The 22,821-nt window shown below is 31.1% G+C and overlaps 1 protein-coding gene across 5 annotated transcripts; it reads right to left on the bottom strand.

Annotated features, from left to right (window-relative positions):
• Positions 1-212: 212 nt before the first annotated feature.
• On the bottom strand, positions 213-22,443 carry LOC106690239 (zinc finger protein 425). Of its 5 annotated transcripts, none has more exons than XR_010844948.1 (11): positions 22,285-22,443; positions 20,791-20,916; positions 20,055-20,111; positions 19,922-19,978; positions 17,034-17,096; positions 16,934-16,945; positions 14,551-15,201; positions 6,115-6,165; positions 5,104-5,148; positions 1,677-4,133; positions 213-1,519 (listed from the first exon to the last, which is right to left on the bottom strand). XR_010844948.1 is itself a non-coding variant. In XM_014435594.3 (11 exons), exons 4-11 carry the CDS (start codon positions 20,089-20,091, stop codon positions 2,392-2,394), a joined length of 2,658 nt encoding a protein of 885 aa, XP_014291080.1. In that variant the 5' UTR covers positions 20,092-20,111; positions 20,791-20,916; positions 21,212-21,493; positions 22,285-22,428; the 3' UTR covers positions 213-2,391. The 5 variants fall into 5 exon arrangements, 4 of the variants coding, with proteins under 4 accessions (XP_014291080.1, XP_014291079.1, XP_014291081.1 ...); XM_014435594.3 differs by adding an exon at positions 21,212-21,493 and having other exon boundaries at positions 213-4,133; positions 22,285-22,428; XM_014435593.3 differs by having other exon boundaries at positions 213-4,133.
• Positions 22,444-22,821: the final 378 nt, after the last annotated feature.

Here is a 22,821-nt window from a genome sequence, read left to right as displayed (position 1 = left end):
CACTTCTATCAGTTGGAAACCACTGGTTAGGAGAGAGGGTGGACTGCTAGGGCTCAGTGGTTTACACACTTCTATCAGTTGGAAACCACTGGTTAGGAGAGAGGGTGGACTGCTAGGGCTTAGTGGTTTACACACTTCTATCAGTTGGAAACCACTGGTTAAAGGGGGATACAGGAAGAAGACCTGGATAATTATATAATAAAACACAAAAATGCTTCTCCTTGTTTTGTAATTTCCTGGTTTATGAACATATTGCAATTTATAGTACAGTAGACTCTCATTCATCCAAGCTAATAAAAATTAAAGAAGTTTTGGATTGAACAACAAAATAAAAGTAACTATGAGATACTTAAATATCAGTCATGCTGGAAGTTTGTGGTAACCCCTAAAATATAATAACCTTCATCAAACTGCCCATCCATCTGCCCCAAACCAGGTTAGGTATGGTATCAGGTTATAGAACACAAGTTTCAGCATGGCTAATACAAAAGTACTGTTTAATAATAAATAAATCAATTAAAACAGAACGTTTAATTATTAATCAAAAATTAATTTTTAATTCTTATTTTATAGAAAAAGGAAATTAAAAACATTTTTTTCAACATCTCTGACCCCATCTGAGCATTTTTAACTAGGTTTTTATAACCTAACAAAATGTAAGGAAAGTATAATAAAATATATAAATAATAATAGACCATATAATTTCAATTATGAAGAAGATGGTCAGGGTTGCGGTAAAAAAAAAAACAGAGATATTTAATAACTATTTTTGTTCTTTTTTTACTGCAATCCTGACCATCTTCATATTTATAATAAATATAGTTTTATGTTTTGTTAATACATAGCTATGTGTATACTTCTAATTGAATCTTCTACAATTTTGTTTTCTTATACGATCAGTTTGGATTAATGAGTGTCCCCTGTATTAGTACATATATTTATTTAAAATATAAGTAAGCAAGTAAAATATCCTAAATGAAATAAATGATTTTTACAACCTTTAAAACCAAAATGTACATTTATATCTCATTGACTATTAACAATTATAATTTTATTATGATTCTGATAAGTTTTCAAGGAACCTTCGAATTCGATGCATAATGTTTGACTGCATGATAGATAATATTGATAACTAATTATAATAGAGATAAAATTATCAGATATTAACAATTTTATATCATAAAACTAAAAGATCACAAAACCTTACAATAATCAGTGTAATGACCTAGTTTTTGATCTACAATTAGGGAAACTAAATTTAGCACCTAACGTGCTCTGTAATACAATTAAACATAAACATATTTTTTCCAATCTCTGAATTTAGAAATTAAATAAATAAATACAAAATTAAACAAATTTGATAGATTAAGATGGAAATTATTATGAAGGCTACAACTAATCCAGTTGATATTATAATACAGTCAATGCTCACCTCAATGTCTTCTTCACGTACATTCTATATTATCAACTCGCCCTTGGAATACCAAGGTATCATCTGTCGTACTTGTACCATTACAGCCTAAAAGATGGTCTTTTACAATTTAATCGAGCATTTATTCACATTAAATATTTTATGTGATAGTTTTTAACTAAATTTCAGACCACTAATTAAAGCTTATGAGCGTAATAATGTATTAAATCTTTGAAATGGTAAATTTTACACTTTATTATATTACCTTTTATACACATCCTTGATTATTTCCTTTAGTGATTAACAATACTTCAGGGTCAGTCGGATCCTAATGTGTTTAATATCATTATTATCCAGTCTAAAAATTGAAAATCTAAATGATAGATATAATCAGATCTAATAACATGATATACTCGTATCCTATTATAATAGACTTCATTCATCCATCATCTTCTCTTCAGGTAGAAAAAAGTATTTCACAAAATATAAGAAATTATGAGATCAATTTAATCAATCGAGGAGAGTGAATTCCACCATTGATAAGTAAAAGAATAATTACGTAGCAATAGCCTGCCTCACAGCACAAATGTAACTTAAATAACAGTCAGGCTCGAGTTTTCAATTCTTAAAATAATTACCATTTTTCAAACGATTTATGATCGTTTAGATAATTAATTGCATATTTTAAGAAATTAACTATTTAAATCATATAAAATAAAGATATTACTTTATTTCTACTACTTGTGTAAACAATTTAAAATAACTTTACTTCAATGTCACACAAGACATACGTTTGGTAGAAATGTGACCTGTCAAAAGTAACCTATACTTTTTTGGATAGATTTATGCATAGCTATATTTTGTCAAAAATAGAAGCTCATCTCATTATATATCCTTGAAGCTAATCAGCAATTTGTTTGATTAAACAAAACTGAACACAACTTTACAATTCAGCCATCATTGTCTACATAAAAACAGCTTCATGTTTCTAAGGTAATTAAAGACTTATCATCTGTATGGGATGTAAAATCAGTTTTTTCATCGATACTAATATGCTGCCTAACTATATGTTTCTTTAAATTGGTGTGATAAACAGTCCGGAATCCACAGTGTGAACATTCAAATGGTTTCTCAGTACTAATATGAAATTTGATATGCTTTCGCATAGCGACCTTTGCCGAAGTGGTAAACTCACAGTGAGGGCACTGAAGTGGTGTATTGTCTGTCGAGTGTTGAGACTTGACATGATATCTTAAACTACCGCGATAAACAGTTCTATAATCACAGTGCTTGCATTGATAAGGTTTTTCATCGGTATGGACAGCCATCATATGTTCTTTTAGCCTACAACGGTGAACCGCTTTGTAGTCACAAATAGAACAGTGATAAGGTTTCTCATTTGTATGGCGAGACATTATGTGTCCTTGTAAAGTATAATTTTTCCTGGTTTCAAAGTCGCAATGTGGACACCGTAACGGCTTAGTTGCTGAATGACGTGCTTGTATATGTTCTTTCAGTCTACTCCGATAAACAGTGTTGTATTCACAAGATGAACATTGAAACGGCCGTTCATTAGTATGTGTACCCATTATATGTCCTTGCAATTTGAAATTATTTATGGTAGAAAAATCACAATGTGGGCAACAGTACAACTTCTCCATGGTATGTCTAGTTTTGACATGGATTTTTAAACTGCTATGATATGTAGCTTTATAATCGCAATATGTACAATGGAAAGGTTTTTCTTTAGTGTGATGAACCATAATATGGCCTTTCAAAGTAAAATTCTTAATGGTTCTAAACTCACAATAAGGGCATTTGAGCGGTTTCACTAATGTATGATAAATTGCTATATGTTTTTTCAATGTTGCGTTATCTATAGCTCCATATTCGCAATGAGGACATCGAAATGGCCTTTCTTTAGTGTGATAAGTCATTATATGTGCCTTTATACTCCCGGGCCAAGCTGTTTTAAAGTCACAATATGAACAATTATAAGGTTTGTCAGTGCTGTGCTGGGCATAAATGTGACTTCTTAAGCTTCTTTTCATAACATATTTGTTCTCACAATATGGACATTGATGTGTCTTTTCTCTTACTTCGTGCTGTGACATCACATGCGTTTTGAGGCTACTAGCTGTTGTAGTTTTGAACTGACATTGCTTGCACTGGAAGGGCTTCTCCTTTGTATGCTTTGCCATTATGTGAATTTTAAGTCCATTACTGTACATTGCTTTATATTCACAATGAGGGCATTGCAAAGGTTTCATCTGTGTGTGTTTATAATGTATGTGCCTTTTTAAACCAGTAGAAAGTACAGCACTATAATCACAATGTGGGCACTTGTGTGGCCTCTCTGAAGAATGTTCACTGATTACGTGTGCTTTCAGCTGATTCCTAGATGTTGCCTTATGGGGGCAGAAATCACACTGATGGTCCTTCAGTTCTGTGTGTATTTTTGATATGTGTTTTCTCACAGTGCTTGGAAATAAAGCTCTGAAATTACAATGAGGACATTTGTGAGGCTTATCACTCGAGTGACTGCACATAATGTGATTTTTTAATGCCCCTGAAAACTTTCCTTTATAATCACAGTGCGGACACTGGAAAGGCTTTTCATCAGTATGTTTTGATATTATGTGGACTTTGATGCTGTAAGGAAATGTAGTGGTATGGTCACAATAAGGACATTTGTGCAGCTTTTGCTGTTGAATTTCACCACCTAAAAAAGGAAATATATAAAATTACTATGAAATGATGAAATATATTAAATTAAGAATACATCCTAAATATTCAAACAGTTTTCCTACAAATAGAAATATTGTTTCTATCCAATGAATAAGAATTAAATTTTTCAATTTCCTATGAAAGTATAGATAGATAGAAATGCTGAGCCCAAATGTTTCTTTTTTTTTTTATCTCGCAGTTCAGTTAATTCAACTATGTTATATTAGAATATGGAAGGATATTCCAGTACATTAAATGAATTCACAGAAGTTTTTTACAATGAAATTTAACTTTAATAATAATTCGTACAAAAATAAATGAATAAACAAAATAAATATATTAAATAAAAAAGTTCATGTTTAACTGGAAAAATGTAAAAACAGTGGAAAAAAACAACTGTCAAATATACAATAATTATTTATGTTAAAGCATTTTGAATTCCTGAGCAATAATTGTTTTAAAAAATAAATAAAAGTTCATCATAAATTGTTGTAACAGATAACACCGAATATAAATTTTATTAAAATTGTTTTATATAATAAGCAGAATTCATTTGCTATTATGTTGTATTTCTAAATATGAAAAGAAACTCATAATCTGCTCAGATTTATCAGCTATTATATACATAGGTATTATGTATCAAGTTATCATATATGTAGGTGTTACATTCCTAGTTATTTAAGTGTGGGCATTAAATATCAAATTATTGTATGTGTTGGTGCTATCTATAAAGTTGTGTATAGAAGTGTTGCAAATCCCATTGGATTAGATGGTTAAACAAAATAATAAAAGAAACTGATATAATTCACTGTTTATCAAAATTTATAATGTATAAAAACAAAATTTCATTACAAAGCATTCCATTATTGCCTAATAAATTCAGCTACCTGTTGTTAAATTTGGTAAAAATTTTGTTTAATTTTATAAACGTAAAATCATTAAAATTAAATTGTTGAGAAACATACCCGTGCTTGGAGTGGCACTTCCATCCTCTTCAATGGTAAGAGAATCTGAAAAATAAAACCTAATTGATAGTGATTATATTAAAATTATAAATCATTAATAGCCAAATTTCATGGTATACTACATAAAAAACTTTTTTTAAAAAACAAAATTCTAAACAATTAATTAACATAATTGACAATTCCAAGTTAATATGATCCCTGCCACAATTTGTTATGTTTTAATGATGGTACCATGGTACAACTTTTTGATTGTCATAAATCCTCTTAACTTTTGTAAGTAAGGTATGTCTCAATGTATTAAAAATGGACTTAGAGGAAATGATAATTTTTTGTAGCAAATCAATATTTATTTTATTCATTTTTGAAAAAAAAAAATATATTATTTGTTTAATTATTTTATTTTTATGACAGGCAGTAGATTTTAAAAAAAAAATTTATATTGATTTTCCACATTAAATACTCTCTTTTTAAAAATTCATTTGTTAATAGTCAATTTATTAACTGTTACAATTTATGACCTTCAGCGAATTGATATGAAAAATTTTAAGTATAATTCAAGAATTTAAAGGCTGACCTGTAAAATTCAAAACTTTTTTCGTTATTATGGTACAAAATGGAACCAAAAAATGTTGTATTTTGTCGGCTCTGGTAATTTGGATTTGCGAATGTACTTAAATAATTATTAAGGTTGAATTACTTTTTGATAATCAAAAAGGCTTACCCAAAAATAAAAAATAAAATACAGCTAGAACTAGAAAATACAGCACAGGAACAGTAATTTCAAATGTAAATGAATTTAATTTAATTCATACAGTGGCTATAGTTTATTAAAGCAAACAATATTTTTAAGAGCAACATTAAATTCTGTATGCCAAGAACACCCATTTGTGTCACTATTATAGATATAACTAAATTGAATTTGAATTTGAAATAAACAATGAGATTTTATTTTTTTGGCAATGAGAATTTGTAAAAAAGGAATACCCCAATCACAAAAGAAAGAAAAATTACCATTTTCTGCTTCCATGGACCCTTCTTCATAATTCAATTCTGTTAATCCAGCTAAAAAAAACAACATAAATATTACATTAGTACATTCCACTTTAATTAAAAAAACAAGGAAAGAAAAATAATAATAAATAGTGACCTCTTAATATCTTAACAACTTGTCTAAAAGTGATCACCCACCCACATGGTTATTGGTACTTCAACCAAACTAGGCTAGCAAAACATGATTTAACTGCCCTATCACCTGATTGTTTTTTTTTTTATCTCGCTCATCATCAGATTCCTTCAGGCATCATTCAGATTTACAAAGTGGCTAAATTTGTTTTTGAAATATGTTTAAGATTATATAAAGGGCCGCCCATTGCTCAGTGGTTAAGACTGTCTTACCAATTTGATGTCTATTGGCGGTGCCGGTAAGAATCCGGCCTGGGACGTTGACTTTTTTCATTGAGTGGTGGTCCCACAAAATGAAGAACTTTGACCACCAACCATGGTTAGGCAGTATAGGACTCCACTGGGAGTCTTGGCCAGAAAAAAAAAAAAAAAAAAAAAGATTTTATAAAAGACATTACTTTAAAAGGGTTGAAGTAATGTTTATTATAAATAGACTACTCTTTTAATATCATAGGAAGAATACCAAGGAAAAAAAACTAAAATAAAGGAAATGGATTATAAACATCAATTATAAAAATGTTTAAAAGTTTTTTTGAAGAAGAAAAATTTTCAACTATCAAGATTTATCAAGCCAGTCTATTGCACCTTGCCGTTTTTCCATTAAGAAATTATTCGATATGATAATTAACAGATTAACAATAATTCATTAGTATTATTATTATAAATTATATATTTGAATAAATATAATAAGTAAAACGCTTGGTGAACCTGAAGGTTTCATGCTGATACCACTAATCACTATTTATACACATCAGTCCACTCACTGCCGTTCAAACCTAAAATCACTAGTTGGGCCTTGAAGTAATCTTCCCACCTGCGTATTCCAACCCCTCGAACCATTATCAGTCAGCTCAGCACTTATTAACTGTTTAGAGATTCGTTTGTTATTTAAGTCCAACAACTTTTACATGACAATTTTATTTGCTGCCATATCACTTGAATTATATTTACCTAAATTATCTATACATATTACTTTTTTAAATTTAATAAAAATTTCAAAAATCAGTTCTAAAAACTTTCAAACAAACGGTTTACTGAATACTGAGCCGTTGGTTGATTTTGTCTGATGTAATATCCAGGAATGTCAATCAGAATCAAAGACAAAATATCACAGTTTCTGGGAGATTATTTTCTACAGAGCTCTCAACTTGGTACCTAATGTTTAATCAAAACTTGATTTCAAGACAGCACAAATTTGTATTTATCCTTTCAATATTATCAGATGGAGTCAGTATAAAAATATCAACAACTATAAAACTATCACAATTAGTAATTTATTTATTTTATTTGACTTATTCCAATACAACCTATTTTAAATAGGGATTTACTATAACTGAACCATATCCATTCTACAGATCCATTTGTATGTCAATGAATTAATGTTTATTACATAAACAAAAAAAAGAAAAGAAAAAAGAATAAATATACTAGCTAAATTAGATTAAAAGGTTTTTCAAAAAGTTATATAATTCCAAATCATTTATTTTTTTAAGAAAATTACAATTTTAATATAAAGAGTACACTATTATTTATTTCAAAAGAGACTTTCAGTACATTTAAGTGGGATGTACATGAATAACTTATTGAATAGACAGTTAGATTCAATATACAACTGTATTAAAAACAGAGGAATTTATAAATGATATATCATTAATAATGCATAAATATTAACACAAAACAACAGTTATTACAACAGATTAAATTTATCATGGAAAATTCAGAAAATAACATCATTAAATTTTTAGATACAAATATATTTTTTAATGAAAATAAGATAACAAAATGGTCTTAAAAACAATCAATAGTAATTTAATGCTAAATTATTGCTCAAATCTCTCACACAGGTAAAAAAATTATAAGGATAACTAACAAAAATGGAAAAAGAAAATCTTTTTATCAACAACACATAATAAAATCTAGTGCAAATATAACATAGCAATCACAAACAATATGGATAATGGTAATAAAATAAACATATATGAAATAAAAACACAATATAAATGAACAAATGAATAGACTATAAAAATAAGAAAAAAGTTATCACAGGCATCTATAAGAGTAATGAAAATGAGGAAATGAATGATAATAGTCAGAATAGTAGTGAGGTAAAAAAGAAAATAAATGTGGAATGAATTACATATAAGGTTCAACAGATAATATCAAAAAAGCAACGATAGAGTAAGATGACAAAAATATAAAACTAGGGACATAAAATAACAGGGACATATAATAAGAACAACAGAATAAATATGACAAATACAAAATAAAAAAGTAGGACATAGAATAGGCTGTGAAAATTGAGATCAACAGTATACAGGTGAAACTTCAAAGAAATTACAAACAAGACCTAAACAACATAGAATTAGCAAATGAAATAATAATAAAAACACATTACTGTTTTGGCCCAGCTCAACGTAATAAGAAACAATAAATACCATTAAAAAATGTTAAAATATTAGGACTTGTCATAAACATAAAAACTCAAAGAACCATTATTCACACATAATTAATTAAATAAATATAAGAGTCCTTGCAAGCAATGTAAATAAATCTTAATAAAAAAATATTCAAAATGACTGAAATATTTATGCATAAAAAAACGTTTTAGATAAATAATCAAAATAAATACAAGGGAAGAGCACTGATAAATATATGGGTGGGAAGGTATAAGAAAATTAATAAGTATTAGCTCTGAGTTAAATTCCGACAAGCTAGTGAGACATTGATACAGGCCAGATAAGGGTGTTCCTTGTTAAAATAATAGATTAAACAACATTAAAATAAAAAAAAAAATATGAAAGTTATCAAGCAAATACTTAATATGTACATATATTGCATCATTAATTCCAAAACCTCCTAACTGAAGTGTAAAACATATGTGGTTAAGAGGTTTTGGAATTACTGTCACGTTACATTAAATTATTGGTTTTGTTTGATGGTATTGTTTCGTAATATCATTTGGTATAACGTAAGGTTACTATTTAGTATTTTCATTCATGTAGGGCAGGTCTCTATTATAGCATCCTTTAATTGTTTCTTTTTAAATACTCAAAAAGTGAATTAGAGATTGTTTCAGTTTCATTAAGGATAGCAGATCAGAAGAAGAGATAATATTTGCACATCATCAACAAGTATTTTATTACTAGAGTAGGTGAAGTACCATTTAACCCATAATTACAGCAAAAGTGAGGAAGACAACTTTTGTATTGATGATCATTACTTTGAAGAATATAAAGAGAGAAGAGTTCTTGGTAATAATTAAAAGGATGGAGCAAAGTTAACTGATTAAATTCTTACTTTCACTAATCTATGCATGATATAGTAATTATTATATAGTAAGGGAAGTATTGTGGTCATGAAAAATACCGAATTCAAGTTTTCGACATAAATACACATTTTGAACACCTCTGAGTCCAAATAACCAAGTCTTGCAAAATGGTGTGTGTGTGTGGTCAGGCAAGCTCATAAGTGAAAAGTTGCACAAACAGAATATACATATTTAAGGTGGATATATACCTGGAGTGTGATTGCAATTTTTTTGATAAAATTGACAGACCAGAAGTGTCATTTTATAAAACTGATTTTTCATATTAATCAATTTTCTTAAAAACAGATTAAATGATTTTCATTAAACTTGGCATATCAATGCACAATTTAATGATCTTTAATATCATCATAGCCATTTAAATAGTCTGATGTGGTTTAAATACCGAACTTTCAGAATAGCTTCCTCTAAAGTACTTTTAATTTTGTTTGTACGAAATACTTAACCATCTGACATTTTTATTAGTAACTAAAAATGGGTAAATATAAATTATGGAAGGATTTGATTAAACTTAGGGAAATAAGAGGAAAAATATTTTAGCTAGGTTGAAAACACATTTCTGAAAATAAGAATAGTAATGTAGACGGATTATGTATCATTGGAAAGACAGCGATTTTCAAAATAATAATATTTAACATAGAAAGTTGGAGTTGGCAATGAAGATAGGCTTAAAACACCTAAATAAAAGGTGTGTTCTGACATTAGTTGTGCCAGCCAGTTTTACCAGTTTGATACATTTTTTTTTGTAACCATAATTAATTTTTTGATTTCATTAAACCAATATAGACCTTTTAAACTGCAGGATAACTCCATAAAATCATTATGAGTATTTTCAATATTGATAACAATTTAGAATTGGATAAATGGCAAAAAGCAGAATGTAAATTTATAGGAAACTGTTAAATTTTTATAGTTCTGTCATACTTCGGCAAAAGAAAAATGTTAGAATTGGAGTTGGTCAATCTGTCAAATGAACGACTCGTTTGGAAATTAGTAATAAATGAGACAGTACTGCCACAGTGAATAATATGAAAATATTTCTTTTGAAATATGCGAGGATTAATGTCAACTCAAAGTAGTAAGAGTAAGTAAGAGCTGTGAGCTACACTAACTTGTTAAGAGATGTTTTTATTATTTAAGTAGGACGGGTAAACAAGATGATTCAGGATAGATTTATGAATTAATGGCTACAGTGGTGTCCTCCAATAGTAGACCCGCCCTAAAACAAAAAGCAGAACGTTGTGCCAACCAGATTGGAGAATGGAGCAAGAGGAAAAAGTTGAGAATGGCCTCTAGCAAGACACAGGCCGTTCTTTTAAGAGGAAAAACTGATTGGACCCCCCCCCCCCCAATTAATTTAATGATTCAGGGCCCAAACAAATGAAAAACCATTCTTTGGGAGGACACCACAGAAGAGTGGAACCGGTGTTGGGTGTCAAGCCCAAAAGGTGCCATCTTAAGGCACCGTTTGGTCATGGATGGAACCAAAGTGGGTCCTCCCAGACAACTGGCTCTGTTAACTTCTCAATGGGGAATGGATGGATATCGACCCACTATGCCCTAGCTGTGGTGTTCTGGAGGCTGCTGAGCATATCATAATGGACTGCACTGCCTTTGATACACTACGGGCCAGATTGCTGAGAAAAACCGGACTCTACGCCATAACAGAGGACGATTTCCCCTAGCTAAGCTAGTAACCATAGAAAACTACCCGTATTACAAAGATTTGTATATGGATGGAAAACAATTGTTGAGCCAGCCCACTTCAATCTTCATCAAAGAAGAAGAAGAAACGACCAGCCCCTGGAAGGCCAGTGAACAACTGAGAAGCACAGAAGACTGAACCTTCAAGCAGAAATTGTACTTATAAATTGATTTATAAGCAGTAGTTTGATGCTACATGTGTAACAATGAACAACTGCTGCAAACCTGTATTTTTTACAAAACAGAGAAAGGCGGAAATAAATAAATAAGATTAATGAATTTGATAAAGAAAGTTTTAGATTTAGTTTGATAATTTATTGTTATAAGTGTTGGTCAGCATTTCAGAATAAATATATGTTTAATTCTCTAATTGACTTTGTACTAAAAAAAAAAAAGGCTTGTTGGAGGCAGAAAAGATATTCCAGAGACATTCAGGATTTGTCAAATAATTTCTAATCCACAAATAGATAAAAAGGAATGGTTAAATAGAGATACATTTAAGACCAAAGAAGATTTGATGCAAGAGTTGAAAAAATTTAATGATTCGTTTTTGTTTTTTTTTTATAATTATTTTCAAATATTCATTAAAAAGTAGTAGTAGACACAAAAATATATATCCATAGTCACATTTTTCTAAAATCATTAGCCAGTCTCTGATAGTGCTTAAATAGACAGATCACTATAATAGCATTAACGTGTTAACAGAGCTAGTGTTCCACCATTTTCTTACTACTACAAGAAGTGCCACATAAAGGTTGGAACTACTGATATCCATTGTATTATGAAGTCCAAGAAGGAGAATAATAGGGATACTCGAAGCAACGTCATGATCTATACGACTTCTTTTATAGAGGCTGATTATAAATTTTTATTACCTGGACAACTGTATACCGTAGATATGGTAGTGTACCATAGATTTAGTAGTATACCCTAGATATAGTAGTGCACCATAGATATGGTAGTTTAGAATGGTAGTATACCGGAAATATGGTAGTATACTGTAGATATGGAACACAAAATAAAACCACAGCATCTTACAGGACTTAGTCAAATCAAAACAAGATTTAAAACAGTTAGCTTATGACACTTTGGCGCTAATGAATTAAGTAGATGTTCTATTTCCTAGACATATACAGAAAGAGGTGAGATATGCAGTAAGTGCCATGATGCACAATTTGCAGTAATGATGCTAATTAAAATGGGCAAATAAGGTAGATGAGATATACACAACTATTTAGTAATAACATATTGAGCCAGCATTAAAGATGGCTGCGGTGATGTAGCTCTAATGCTACAACCTACAAAGTTTTGGGTTCCCAACTTTGTAAGCAAGTCGTGTTAATATATTATATATTCACAATTTATAATTTTCATCTTCATTACAATTAAAACCTGGAAAAAAAAGTCCCAAAATTATCCTTAAATAAGGGAAACATTAGAATAAGAGAAAGTTGGGATTGTTTATAAACATATGGATCAATGAGCTAAATTATAAAATGATTTAAAAGAATATCTTCCAATCTGTCCAAATAATACAATTGAAAATGGATTACAATAGTTGGAGGGGTACAACAAGCATAAAAAAATCTATACCAAAGCAGACCCAGATTACGGCATTTTCATCGGTCACCAATTAGTATAAAATTTACTATTAACACGTCGATTGCCAACTAAAAGTTATCTTGTAGTTGGTGTTATTGCCTCAGACGCCAACCTACGAGATAACTTGTAGTTTGCTTACTTGGCTTAATTGGCCAAACTTACATTGGCTTCCTAGACTGAAATCTTGAAAAGTACTGTGGCAATCAATGGGTTAACAAAAAAATTCAAATGAATATGCTACCATAAGAAATTTAGACATTATGTTTAATAATATAATTTTCAAAATGAAAGCAATCAAGAATATTTCAGAAAATTAGGCAGTAAATTAATAGTTTTAGAAATAAAGCAGGCTTTACGGACTAAATACAAGACAAATAAAAAAAAAATCATAAATAAAAGGAGTTAATAAAATAATAGATGAATCTAGAGAATATAAAGCAAACAAAAAATAAATAAGAAGTACTAACAAAAGTTACCAAGAAGATTGATAAACCCAACATCAACAAAACAGAGATTAATGAACTAATTAGAGTGGATGATAATAATTGAGTAATGACAATTATTGTAATGAGGATAAAAAAAAAAAAAAAAGGTTAAAACAATATCACAAAAAATATATAAATACATAAAAAAAATATAATGTTTAAGGCAAAATAAAAAACAAGGCTGAAAATAAAACAATGATTAATATACCGAATTATGTGGTGCGTCCCCTCACATGACTTGCCTTACCACTTTCCCTCTTAATGCCAACACAAAAAGTCCTAGTTTCTTCACCAATATTGCTCTGATAAAAATTTTATTTATATTTGTTTATATTTTATGACAATTTAAGTATCCGTCAAAAAAGCGTTTGGGATCTGCCAAGAGATGTAAAGTTTTGAATTATTAAAAAAAAATGAAAGACTTTCCATGGAAGCATCTAGGGGTTGCAAATATAAACAAGAGTACAAACTTCAACAAGCTATTTCTTTACTATTGATGGTCCAATTTGAACGATTTTATTTTGTAGGTTATTAGAATTTTTAATAGCCTTTCAAAAAAATAAGATGCTCTAAAAGGGACTCTTGAAAACTGCGTAAAAAAATTGAGCCGATTGTAAAGTTGAAACATACCCTAAGCTGTTGGTGCTGGATGAAAAATTTAACTTTGAATTTCAAAATTATGACAAGAACATTTCCGAAATTACATTTGACAACTTGAAAACAAAAAAAAAATTATATTTTTAGATTTTTCTGACAATCACATTAATGAGACTAGAAATAATAACAGCACAAATGTAATTAATTACTATAATTAAAAAAAAGTAATTCTAAAAATAAGAAAAAGATATCCCACTCGAATTTAAAAATCTATAAAGATTTACATCTCTTATAAAACTCATACAACAAAAAAAATCATAAACAAGTTAATTTAAACAAGTAGAAAGGAGTATTAAAAAAAAAAAAAAAAAAAAAGAAATGGAGGCAAAATTAAATGATAACAAGAATAGCAAAAAACTTAGAAATGAACTCTTTAAAGAATTATTGGACAAAATGAATACATATATAAATAAATTACACAACAGTGAATATAAACCAATAAGAAGTTAAGTTTTTCACTAAAAACAAATTATTATTAACTTTTTGTACTACCTGAAATCGCATACGTCACAAACATGTTAGTTTCATCGAGAACTGATGTAAAACAACCTCGACACACTTTGATTCTTTCTCCATTAATGTTAAAATAAAAAGAGTTACTGACTACTCGATTTTTTTTCTTGTCTTCTGGCACATCATTTCTCTTTCGTGACACTTTAGGTTGATGGAACTCCACTGAAGAAGCTACAAATGAGACTCTTTTGTCACGTGTTCCTTGGTTCCAATATTCTTTAAATATTGTGGCTTGGATTTCTGGCAAGATTTTAGTGTTACATTTGCTTCGACAATTTTTTAGAGGTACGAAAGAGCGACCCCTGACTAGTTTTCCTTTAGATGTGATATAGCATTGGCCACTGTTTCGTTTATTTTTCCTTTCTTCTCGAAGGACTCGTGAGTTCCTTGAGAGGACTTGGTATTTGTATGGCGATAGGGAGGGATTTCCACTTTCAGAGTGCTTTCCCTTTCTTGCAGCAAGTTGTGGTAGAGAAGTGGAATCGTAATATTCTGAAGTTTTATAATATCTGTCACCATAGTCATGTACAGCAGCCGAATCAAACTGATCCTCTCTGAATGAGATGTCATTTTGACTGAGTAGGCTAATGCTGACATGATCTTGATCCTCATTATTATTACTGTGATAGCCTAAAACAAACAACTGTGTGAATGGTGATGAGGCCCACTAAGCAAAAATAGCTATTTATAGGCTGAAAAGAAAGAAACACAAAAATTAAATGATTTAATACCAACAAATACTACTTAATTCAGTGCAATAAATTAACAAAACCTTGTTTTTTGTAAATTTGTATTATTATATATTTTGCTAAACTTACCAGTATTTTGTTGAGTAAAAGTGTTTATGCTGGATAAATCTAATTCAATCAGACCTTCTCCAAATGGACAAATATTTTCATTCGGTATTTGCCAGTATCCATATTTCTTAAATTCTTCTTCTTCAATTTAGTAGGATGCCAATTATAAATGTGTAAATGAAAATAGATGGCAATTTAACCACCAGATCTTTATTTTTTAAAAATACATTCATTGTAGTACTCCATTAATTAATCAATAGTTTAGCTAAACCATAAATGTATTTTCGTCCTAAATAATATTAATTAGTTTGGTTTAATCAATAGCAAGCCAACCAAATTTTATAAATCAAAAGATGTTATGTTGAGCACGATGGGTGAATCAAAAAATATAGTATTGAAAATAAAACATCGCTTAAATAATCAACGTGGTGGTTCCATTCCAGAGTTGGTGGACTTACTGCTGAATTGAACAAGTAGAATAAAATATTTTTTAACTTACATGTTTTTTTTCTGCAATGACGATATTCTCAATGAATTCAAGAAACAATAAAAGAGAATTATCACAATTAATTATCAGGAAAATAAGTTAAATTGATAATCATTCCAGGAAACAAAAAAAAAATTGTTACAATCAATATTAGTATACAATCAATTTGTCTGGATTGAGAGCACATTTCTAGGAGGCTTTATCACTATTGGTTCATAAATGACTATGCATAAGTCATATGGGACCATCTAGAAACAGGCTTCTACATGAAGCTTCCATAGAAATTACATCAACATTGGATAACTAGTAGTAGGAGTTTTGTCCGATCACCAATTGTCTGAGGCAGATAAAGAGGATGATAAGCAGATATAAAACCAAATTTATTCCTTGATATATGAAATGTAAAATTTGAGTGACAATTTGATTAGAGGAGCAAAATTTGGTCCATTTCTTGCACGAATACAAAGCTTTCCTATGTTTGTAGCGAGGAAGTTAAGCATTAAATGAGTATTCATAAAATTGATAAGATTGATCACATCCAAGTAAAAGTGAACCACCCAAATCAAAAGCAGCCTAAGTCATATAGAACAGTACTTCTTAAGAGTTAAGACCAGTGCAGTCGTTTCAACATCAAATGCATTTGGTCTTTTCAAATTATATTGCTAGAAAAAAAGAAGTGTCAGAACAGTTTAGTGTTTGTAACAATTGAAGGCACAAAAAACAGATAAAGCAATATAGCTGTATACAGTATAAATGTTACCGCACATATGTCTATTTTATTCATTTCATTTATTCTACCGGCAAAAATAGCATTGTGCATAAAATATTTCTTTTGAAACATAATTAAGAGAGTAGTCTATAAATGTAAATAACCAGACCTTATAAAAATAGATAAAAATACTAAAAATAGATGCTGCTGCTGAAAAAATTAAAAGGGACTATGTAAAACAAAACAATTCATTTGAGAATACAGTCCTTACGAGAATCTCCTAAATATCCCTGTCATCATTGTATAACAGGCTTACTAGTTTTAGAAAATATAATTTATTGAACTCAATAAACTGGATAGCACTCATACCATGTATGTCATCTGTAAAGTAATATTTAAAAATGAGCCAATATGACAAAACTAAAAACAAAATATTATTTATTCATCCAAGTTAGAGATAAAATAACACCTGAAGTTGATGGGATGCAATACTTTTCATCATCGTCCTCCATTAGTCCTTCGGCAACCCAAACTGGCAAAATAGAAAGAAGTTTTAAATGAAATTGATACGTTAAAATTAATTACTACAAAAACTAATTTGGGTTTACTTAATAATTAATTTCAATGAAATTAAAAAATATATCAACCATATTTCTACATTACTACTGTGTACATAATTACCAATATTTCAAGATTAATCATTTGCTGTTAAAAAATAAAATCTAAGAGAAGAGTAATTGTGTAAAATAATTTTTTGTATGGTAAGCAAAAGTAGGGAAGAATTTTGATAAAATTAATAATGGACCAACAAGGTACTAACCCACAAAATCTCTGTTTCAAAATGCCATAAAAATCAGAATAATGGTTTAATTAATTACGTCCCAACACTAAATTTTCTTACAAAGAACCAAATTCAACATTTGTCTGTCGAACTTCCCGATTTGTAGGATACAAAAACTCGTGATTCGAGATGCCGGTGGATGAAGCGCTATCGGAATGAGTCCCCATAACGACTTTGCCAAGTACCGTCGGCAGGAGGTATAGGTGACCATCCCCGAAGGCCTTGGTGGGAACACCAGTAACTAGGCTGGGGTAAAGGTCAACGCCTATGAGCAAGTCAATGGTGCCGGAACTGCCTGAGGTCGGGTCACCACGTGTTGAAATGCCCTTCAGAGTTTATGTGTAAGTTTTGTCACACCAGGCACCACAACGTGTTGCATGTGGAAAGCCGATTGGGTTCACCCGCCGCCGTCACATCGCCAAAGTCCGCGAATTCGTGGGTCATACTCGTGATGCGTCAGGGCCTCATGATTGTTGTTCGGAGGCAGTAATGGGAACTGCGTGTGCCGTATTACACGGGTCTAAGCATTCCGTGCCCGCACGGCTACTACTCGATTCCGGCAGCCAGTACACCTTTGTTACTGCCGAACTCGCGACGAGGAATGGCGGCCAGCTGCAACCTTTCGACGGAAGAATCTCCGGTTTAGGTGGTGGTCAAGTCGCTAGCATCAAAGGTTCCATCACGTTCAGGCTTCAGCCCCTTATTGACGGTACAACGAACTTCAAGGTCCGTGCGCTCGTTGTTGAACGTATCACATCCAACTTACCCAGGTGTCCGGTTCCTTCGCGGGTTATCGGAGATTTGTTGTGCCACGCTCTGGCCGACCCTTTCTTTGGCGTTCCAGCCCCATTGGCCCATTGGCTTGCTCATAGGCATTGACCTATACCCCCGCCTATTACTGGTGCTCCCACCAAGGCCTTCGGGGATGGTCACCTATACCTCCTGCCGGTACTCGGCAAAGTCGTTATGGGGACTCATTCAGATAGCGCTTCGTACATTGGCATCTCGCTCCTCATACAGGAAGATGCAACTTCTCTGAGTCGGATCAATCGAAAACCCAACAACCTCAACAAACATAAGCGTTACGGCAAGGTCTCTCTGTCTCCACGGTTCCCAGCGTGCCTGCGCGCGCTCTACACTATCTCACGCTCTGCACCTAACGTAAACTGAGCCTTCTTTCGTTGCGCTTGGGGTTTTTCAGGGTGGGCAGTGCCTCTCTGCGAGCCAAGCGTTTTGTTCAACATTCGGAATTCGTTAATCGTCTCGCTTCACCAACCATCGACCAGGAACGATTTCTTAATCGTCAATCTCGAATGTATTTATGTATATATCTGTCTAGTTTTTATTTTTGTGTGTTTTGCATGTTTTATGTTAATATTTTTATTGTTATAGTTTGTGTTGCCTAGGGGCCCTCTTATCTGGAGCGGGGTTATTTACCTATTCTTTTATGGCAGACTGCGCCTTCCCTGTCTCTTTGCATTTTTCATTTTGTAAATCCGGCTGAGCCAAATTTAGGTGGGCCGTATGTCAGATTTAAGAAATCCGAATTTTAAGGTTAATTTTTGGTTTTATATAAAGTCGGGGTCAGGGATCTCATTTTCTGATGTCCCCTCCTTGCCGCGGACACCGGAAAGCCCCAAAGACACTGCGACTGCAATGCCCCCCAGCCTATGCACCATGCAAGCTAGGACCTGGTCTACCCCTGCCATTACGCCAGAGTCCAGGACACGTTGGCCAGCCACTAAAGAGGAAAGACGTCTTTTCAGACACTAGGCGAATATTCATGGTCTTCACCATTTCGCCCACCGCACACCTAGACAAGGGAAGCGGCAATATCCATTAGCCATGAGACCACCCAAATTTGTTCCTATATTACATTATCATAGATAAAGATTTCTGGACTAACACAATAACCCAGTTTGCCCCTCCAGGGAATTAACTTTAGAAATATATGCATGCTAATAAGCCGAATGTCTCACAATTTCAGCCCCCCTTTTCCAGACTATCAAGCTAGGTGTGCGGTGGACTAAATGGTGAAGACCATGAATGTTCACCTGGTGTCTGAAAAGACGTCTTTCCTCTTCAGTGACTGGCCAGCGTGTCCTGGACTCTGGTGTGATGGTAGGGGTAGGCCAGATCCTAGCTTGCATGGTGCATAGGCTGGGGCGGCATTGCAGTCGCAGTGTCTTCGGGGCTTTCTGGTATCCGCAGCAAGGAGGGGCATCAGAAAATGAGACCCCCGAACCCAACTTTATATAAAACCAAAAATTAACCAAAAAATTCGGAATACTTAAATCCGACACTGTGAATAAGTTTTATGTTGCTAAAAATCTTTTCATGGCTCTAAATAACAATAGCAAGTTTGGTCTAAATGGCTGATTGTTTTTTATATAAAAAGTGGACTAAGTATCAAGGTATTTTATTCTGCCATTTTATTTAAGATCAGATAAATTATTATCTGTTATTATATTGATAATATTAAACAATTAAACTTACAAAAAAAAATAATTATATACCATTATTAGTGGAAGGATCATCCTCCTCATATTCTTCTTTTATTATTATATCAGGAGCTGAAACAAACAGGGAATTGTAAGAAATAATATTTAAGATAACTAAATAGAATAGAATACAGAAACCTTTCCTTACATATTGTAATATCTTCCACGGGCTCCTTCTTCATCATACTATCTATTTCAGTAGCTTCTAAAAAAGATGAAGAGGAGTTATTAATATTTGTGGATATAGGGATGTAGAAGTGTGTAATAACTAACTTAGTTTATACTTCATATAATCCTCAAAACGTTTGACAGTCATGTCATGACACGTTAAAACATTAAAGGGCTGGTGGTGTACAAAATTAAGCATAGGCCTTTGATACACTTCAATACTTTATTTGTAATACAAACCAATCTTTCCCTCTCAAAGGTATGTATCTTCCTTGTATTATTGTAAATTTGGTAAGGTTAATTAGGGATTTGTTCAACTTAGCCTATAAAAGACATTGTTGGGAGCTTTTTCTTTGTAAAGCATATTTAGCAGTTTTGTATATAAAACCTTCATATCAATGTATAAATATACTCTTATCCTAACAGTAAACTAAATTGTTATGGTATAATGAATAATGATTAACATCCTTATTAATATATCTTTTCATATTGAAGCATAAAGAAATATATCAACTGGTTGCGATCTAACCAAACATGAATAAATATATATAGGTGTTCCTACACAGCCGGCTATTTTTTAGATTCCATTTATAGTGTGACTGATTAGACTCGATATATATCTCTGGAGCACTTGTGAAAAAGTATCCCAACAGTAGTAATGTTGAAGAAAGGTAATTGTCTACATAAAAAGACATGTATTGCTAAAAACCATTTACCATCAGAAACAGATATTTCACTTTCCTGTGAGATTTCTTCACCTTCAATTATTACTTCTTCACTACCATGTGTTACTTCTTCATGTTCATGTGCTACTTCCTCACTTTCACCAGCCACAATGGTATCTAGAACAAATAGAGAATACAATTAACAACCACTTTTAAAAATAAAAAGTTATATAGCGCAACTTATACTAGTTAAATGTATCAAAGATGAAAAGTAAGTAAAGAAATGTGTTGATTGGAATCAATGTAAAAATACAATATATTAGATTTGAAAAAGCTACAACTTAGTCAGAGTTAAAAAACAAATGTTTTTCGTAACAGATAAAACAAAATATACCATACTACATTTTGTTCCACTTGATTGATTAATAGTGAGATAACACAGTTGTTTTATAATAAATACAATTTAATATACCTGTGTGAAAAATCAAGGAGTACGAGTGAACATTTTGAGAATAAGACTTATTTTGTTATCCACCTGTGCCTGAACGAGATTTAGGCTTCAGTACTGACAAAATCATGAAACTATTAAAAAACAGTGATCACTGATTTGTCAATTGATGCCTAAATTTGGTTCATGCACAAGTACGAAGCACAAAAACTCTTATTAGTAAAGTTTTCACTTCCACCCCTTGGCTTCTCACCTACTCATCTGGAATAGGTTTTACAATATTAATCTTGCCATTGGCCCTGTCACCTGAAATTCCAATATATTTTTTATAATTAATATTTATTTGATAATAATATCTGGTTATAATATAGTACATTAATTTTAAATAATAAGAAATATTACAGTTTAGGAATAAAAAAATTAGAATCTCCTAAAAATAATCAACTTACTATTTCCATATTAATAAAATGCTTCTATAAAAACAGTTCAGAAAACTTTCAGCTAACATAAATATATAAGTAAAGAGAGAACACAGAAATGTTCAGAAGACATAAACATGTTAAACAACCATAAAATACAAATATGTTTGATAATATTTTAAATAAGTATCAGAAATGAAGAAATAAGAAATTAATATGCATAAATAGTTGGTAGTAAATAACTTAAAAACAGTGGTGTTATGTTAAAATTCACTAATGTTATTAACTATTCATTATTATACATGACTTTAATCAGAAAAACATCAAACTAAACAAAAATATTTAACAGTTAAAAACTACTGAAAAAGTGACCAAATAACACACATGAATTGAAAACAACTAAAAGTAAAAGAAATCTCAGTGAATACCAATTTTTAGTTGTGGTTTAAAACGCCAGAGGCAAAATAAACTCTTGAACTGATAGCAACAATAATAAATTTGGTATTAACTGTATTGCACTTGGTCATAAATTAAGCTTAGCAAATCGTGGTAGCAAGTAAACTACTAAAATTGTAAGAAGCAAAGAAATTAACACAGTTTCAAAATCAACAATGTATTTTTAATTTAATCTTTAGAAATTAATTTAAAAGATGTATTGCAAAATTGAAAAAACACTACCTGTTTCCTCCATTTTCAACTAAAAGTTAGGTTTAAAAACGAACGAAAAAAACATTAAATTACAAATGATAGAAAAGATATAAGATATAAACTAAAAAGTTAACTACACTCTGTAGAAGGTTATGCTTTTTATACAACATGATCACAAACAAAGAGTTCACAGCGTTTGAAACATGTCTGCAAATAGAGAGAACTTTCAAAGTTATATAACCTCCCAAGATTTGATGGGGTGTAATTATGATCTTTTGTTTATAAAAATTAAATCTAAACTATCTGGATCTGCAAGAAATGTTTTACTAGCTAACAATGTAACTCATGCTAGAACATTATTAAAACTTTTGACAGATAATTTTGCTGACGCAATGTCATTTGAAATATTAAAGGGCGAAATTTTCGAGACAAAAACAAATTTCGAAGAAAGTCTCATTGAGTTTATTAATAGGATTTAAGAATTTAAAAAAATAGTCAAAAATTAGACGGATTGAGTCAAGAAATTATAACCGAAATGATGAATAGAACAGATAAGGAAATTATTTT

The sequence above is a fragment of the Halyomorpha halys genome, unplaced genomic scaffold (assembly GCF_000696795.3).
Source record: "Halyomorpha halys isolate HHAL.00 unplaced genomic scaffold, Hhal_1.1 Scaffold1628.1, whole genome shotgun sequence".
In the NCBI taxonomy this organism is placed as follows: Eukaryota; Metazoa; Arthropoda; class Insecta; order Hemiptera; family Pentatomidae; genus Halyomorpha; species Halyomorpha halys.
This window is presented reverse-complemented; position numbering and strand designations above follow the sequence as displayed.

Excerpts from the sequence above, each read along its gene's own strand:
- LOC106690239 (XM_014435593.3), bottom strand. Across the intron at positions 6,166-14,550 it reads TGTGACGTATGCGATTTCAG|CTGGATTAACAGAATTGAAT; the intron begins GTAGTACAAAAA and ends TGTTTTTTTTAG. Across the intron at positions 4,134-5,103 it reads AAGTGCCACTCCAAGCACGG|GTGGTGAAATTCAACAGCAA; the intron begins GTATGTTTCTCA and ends TTCCTTTTTTAG.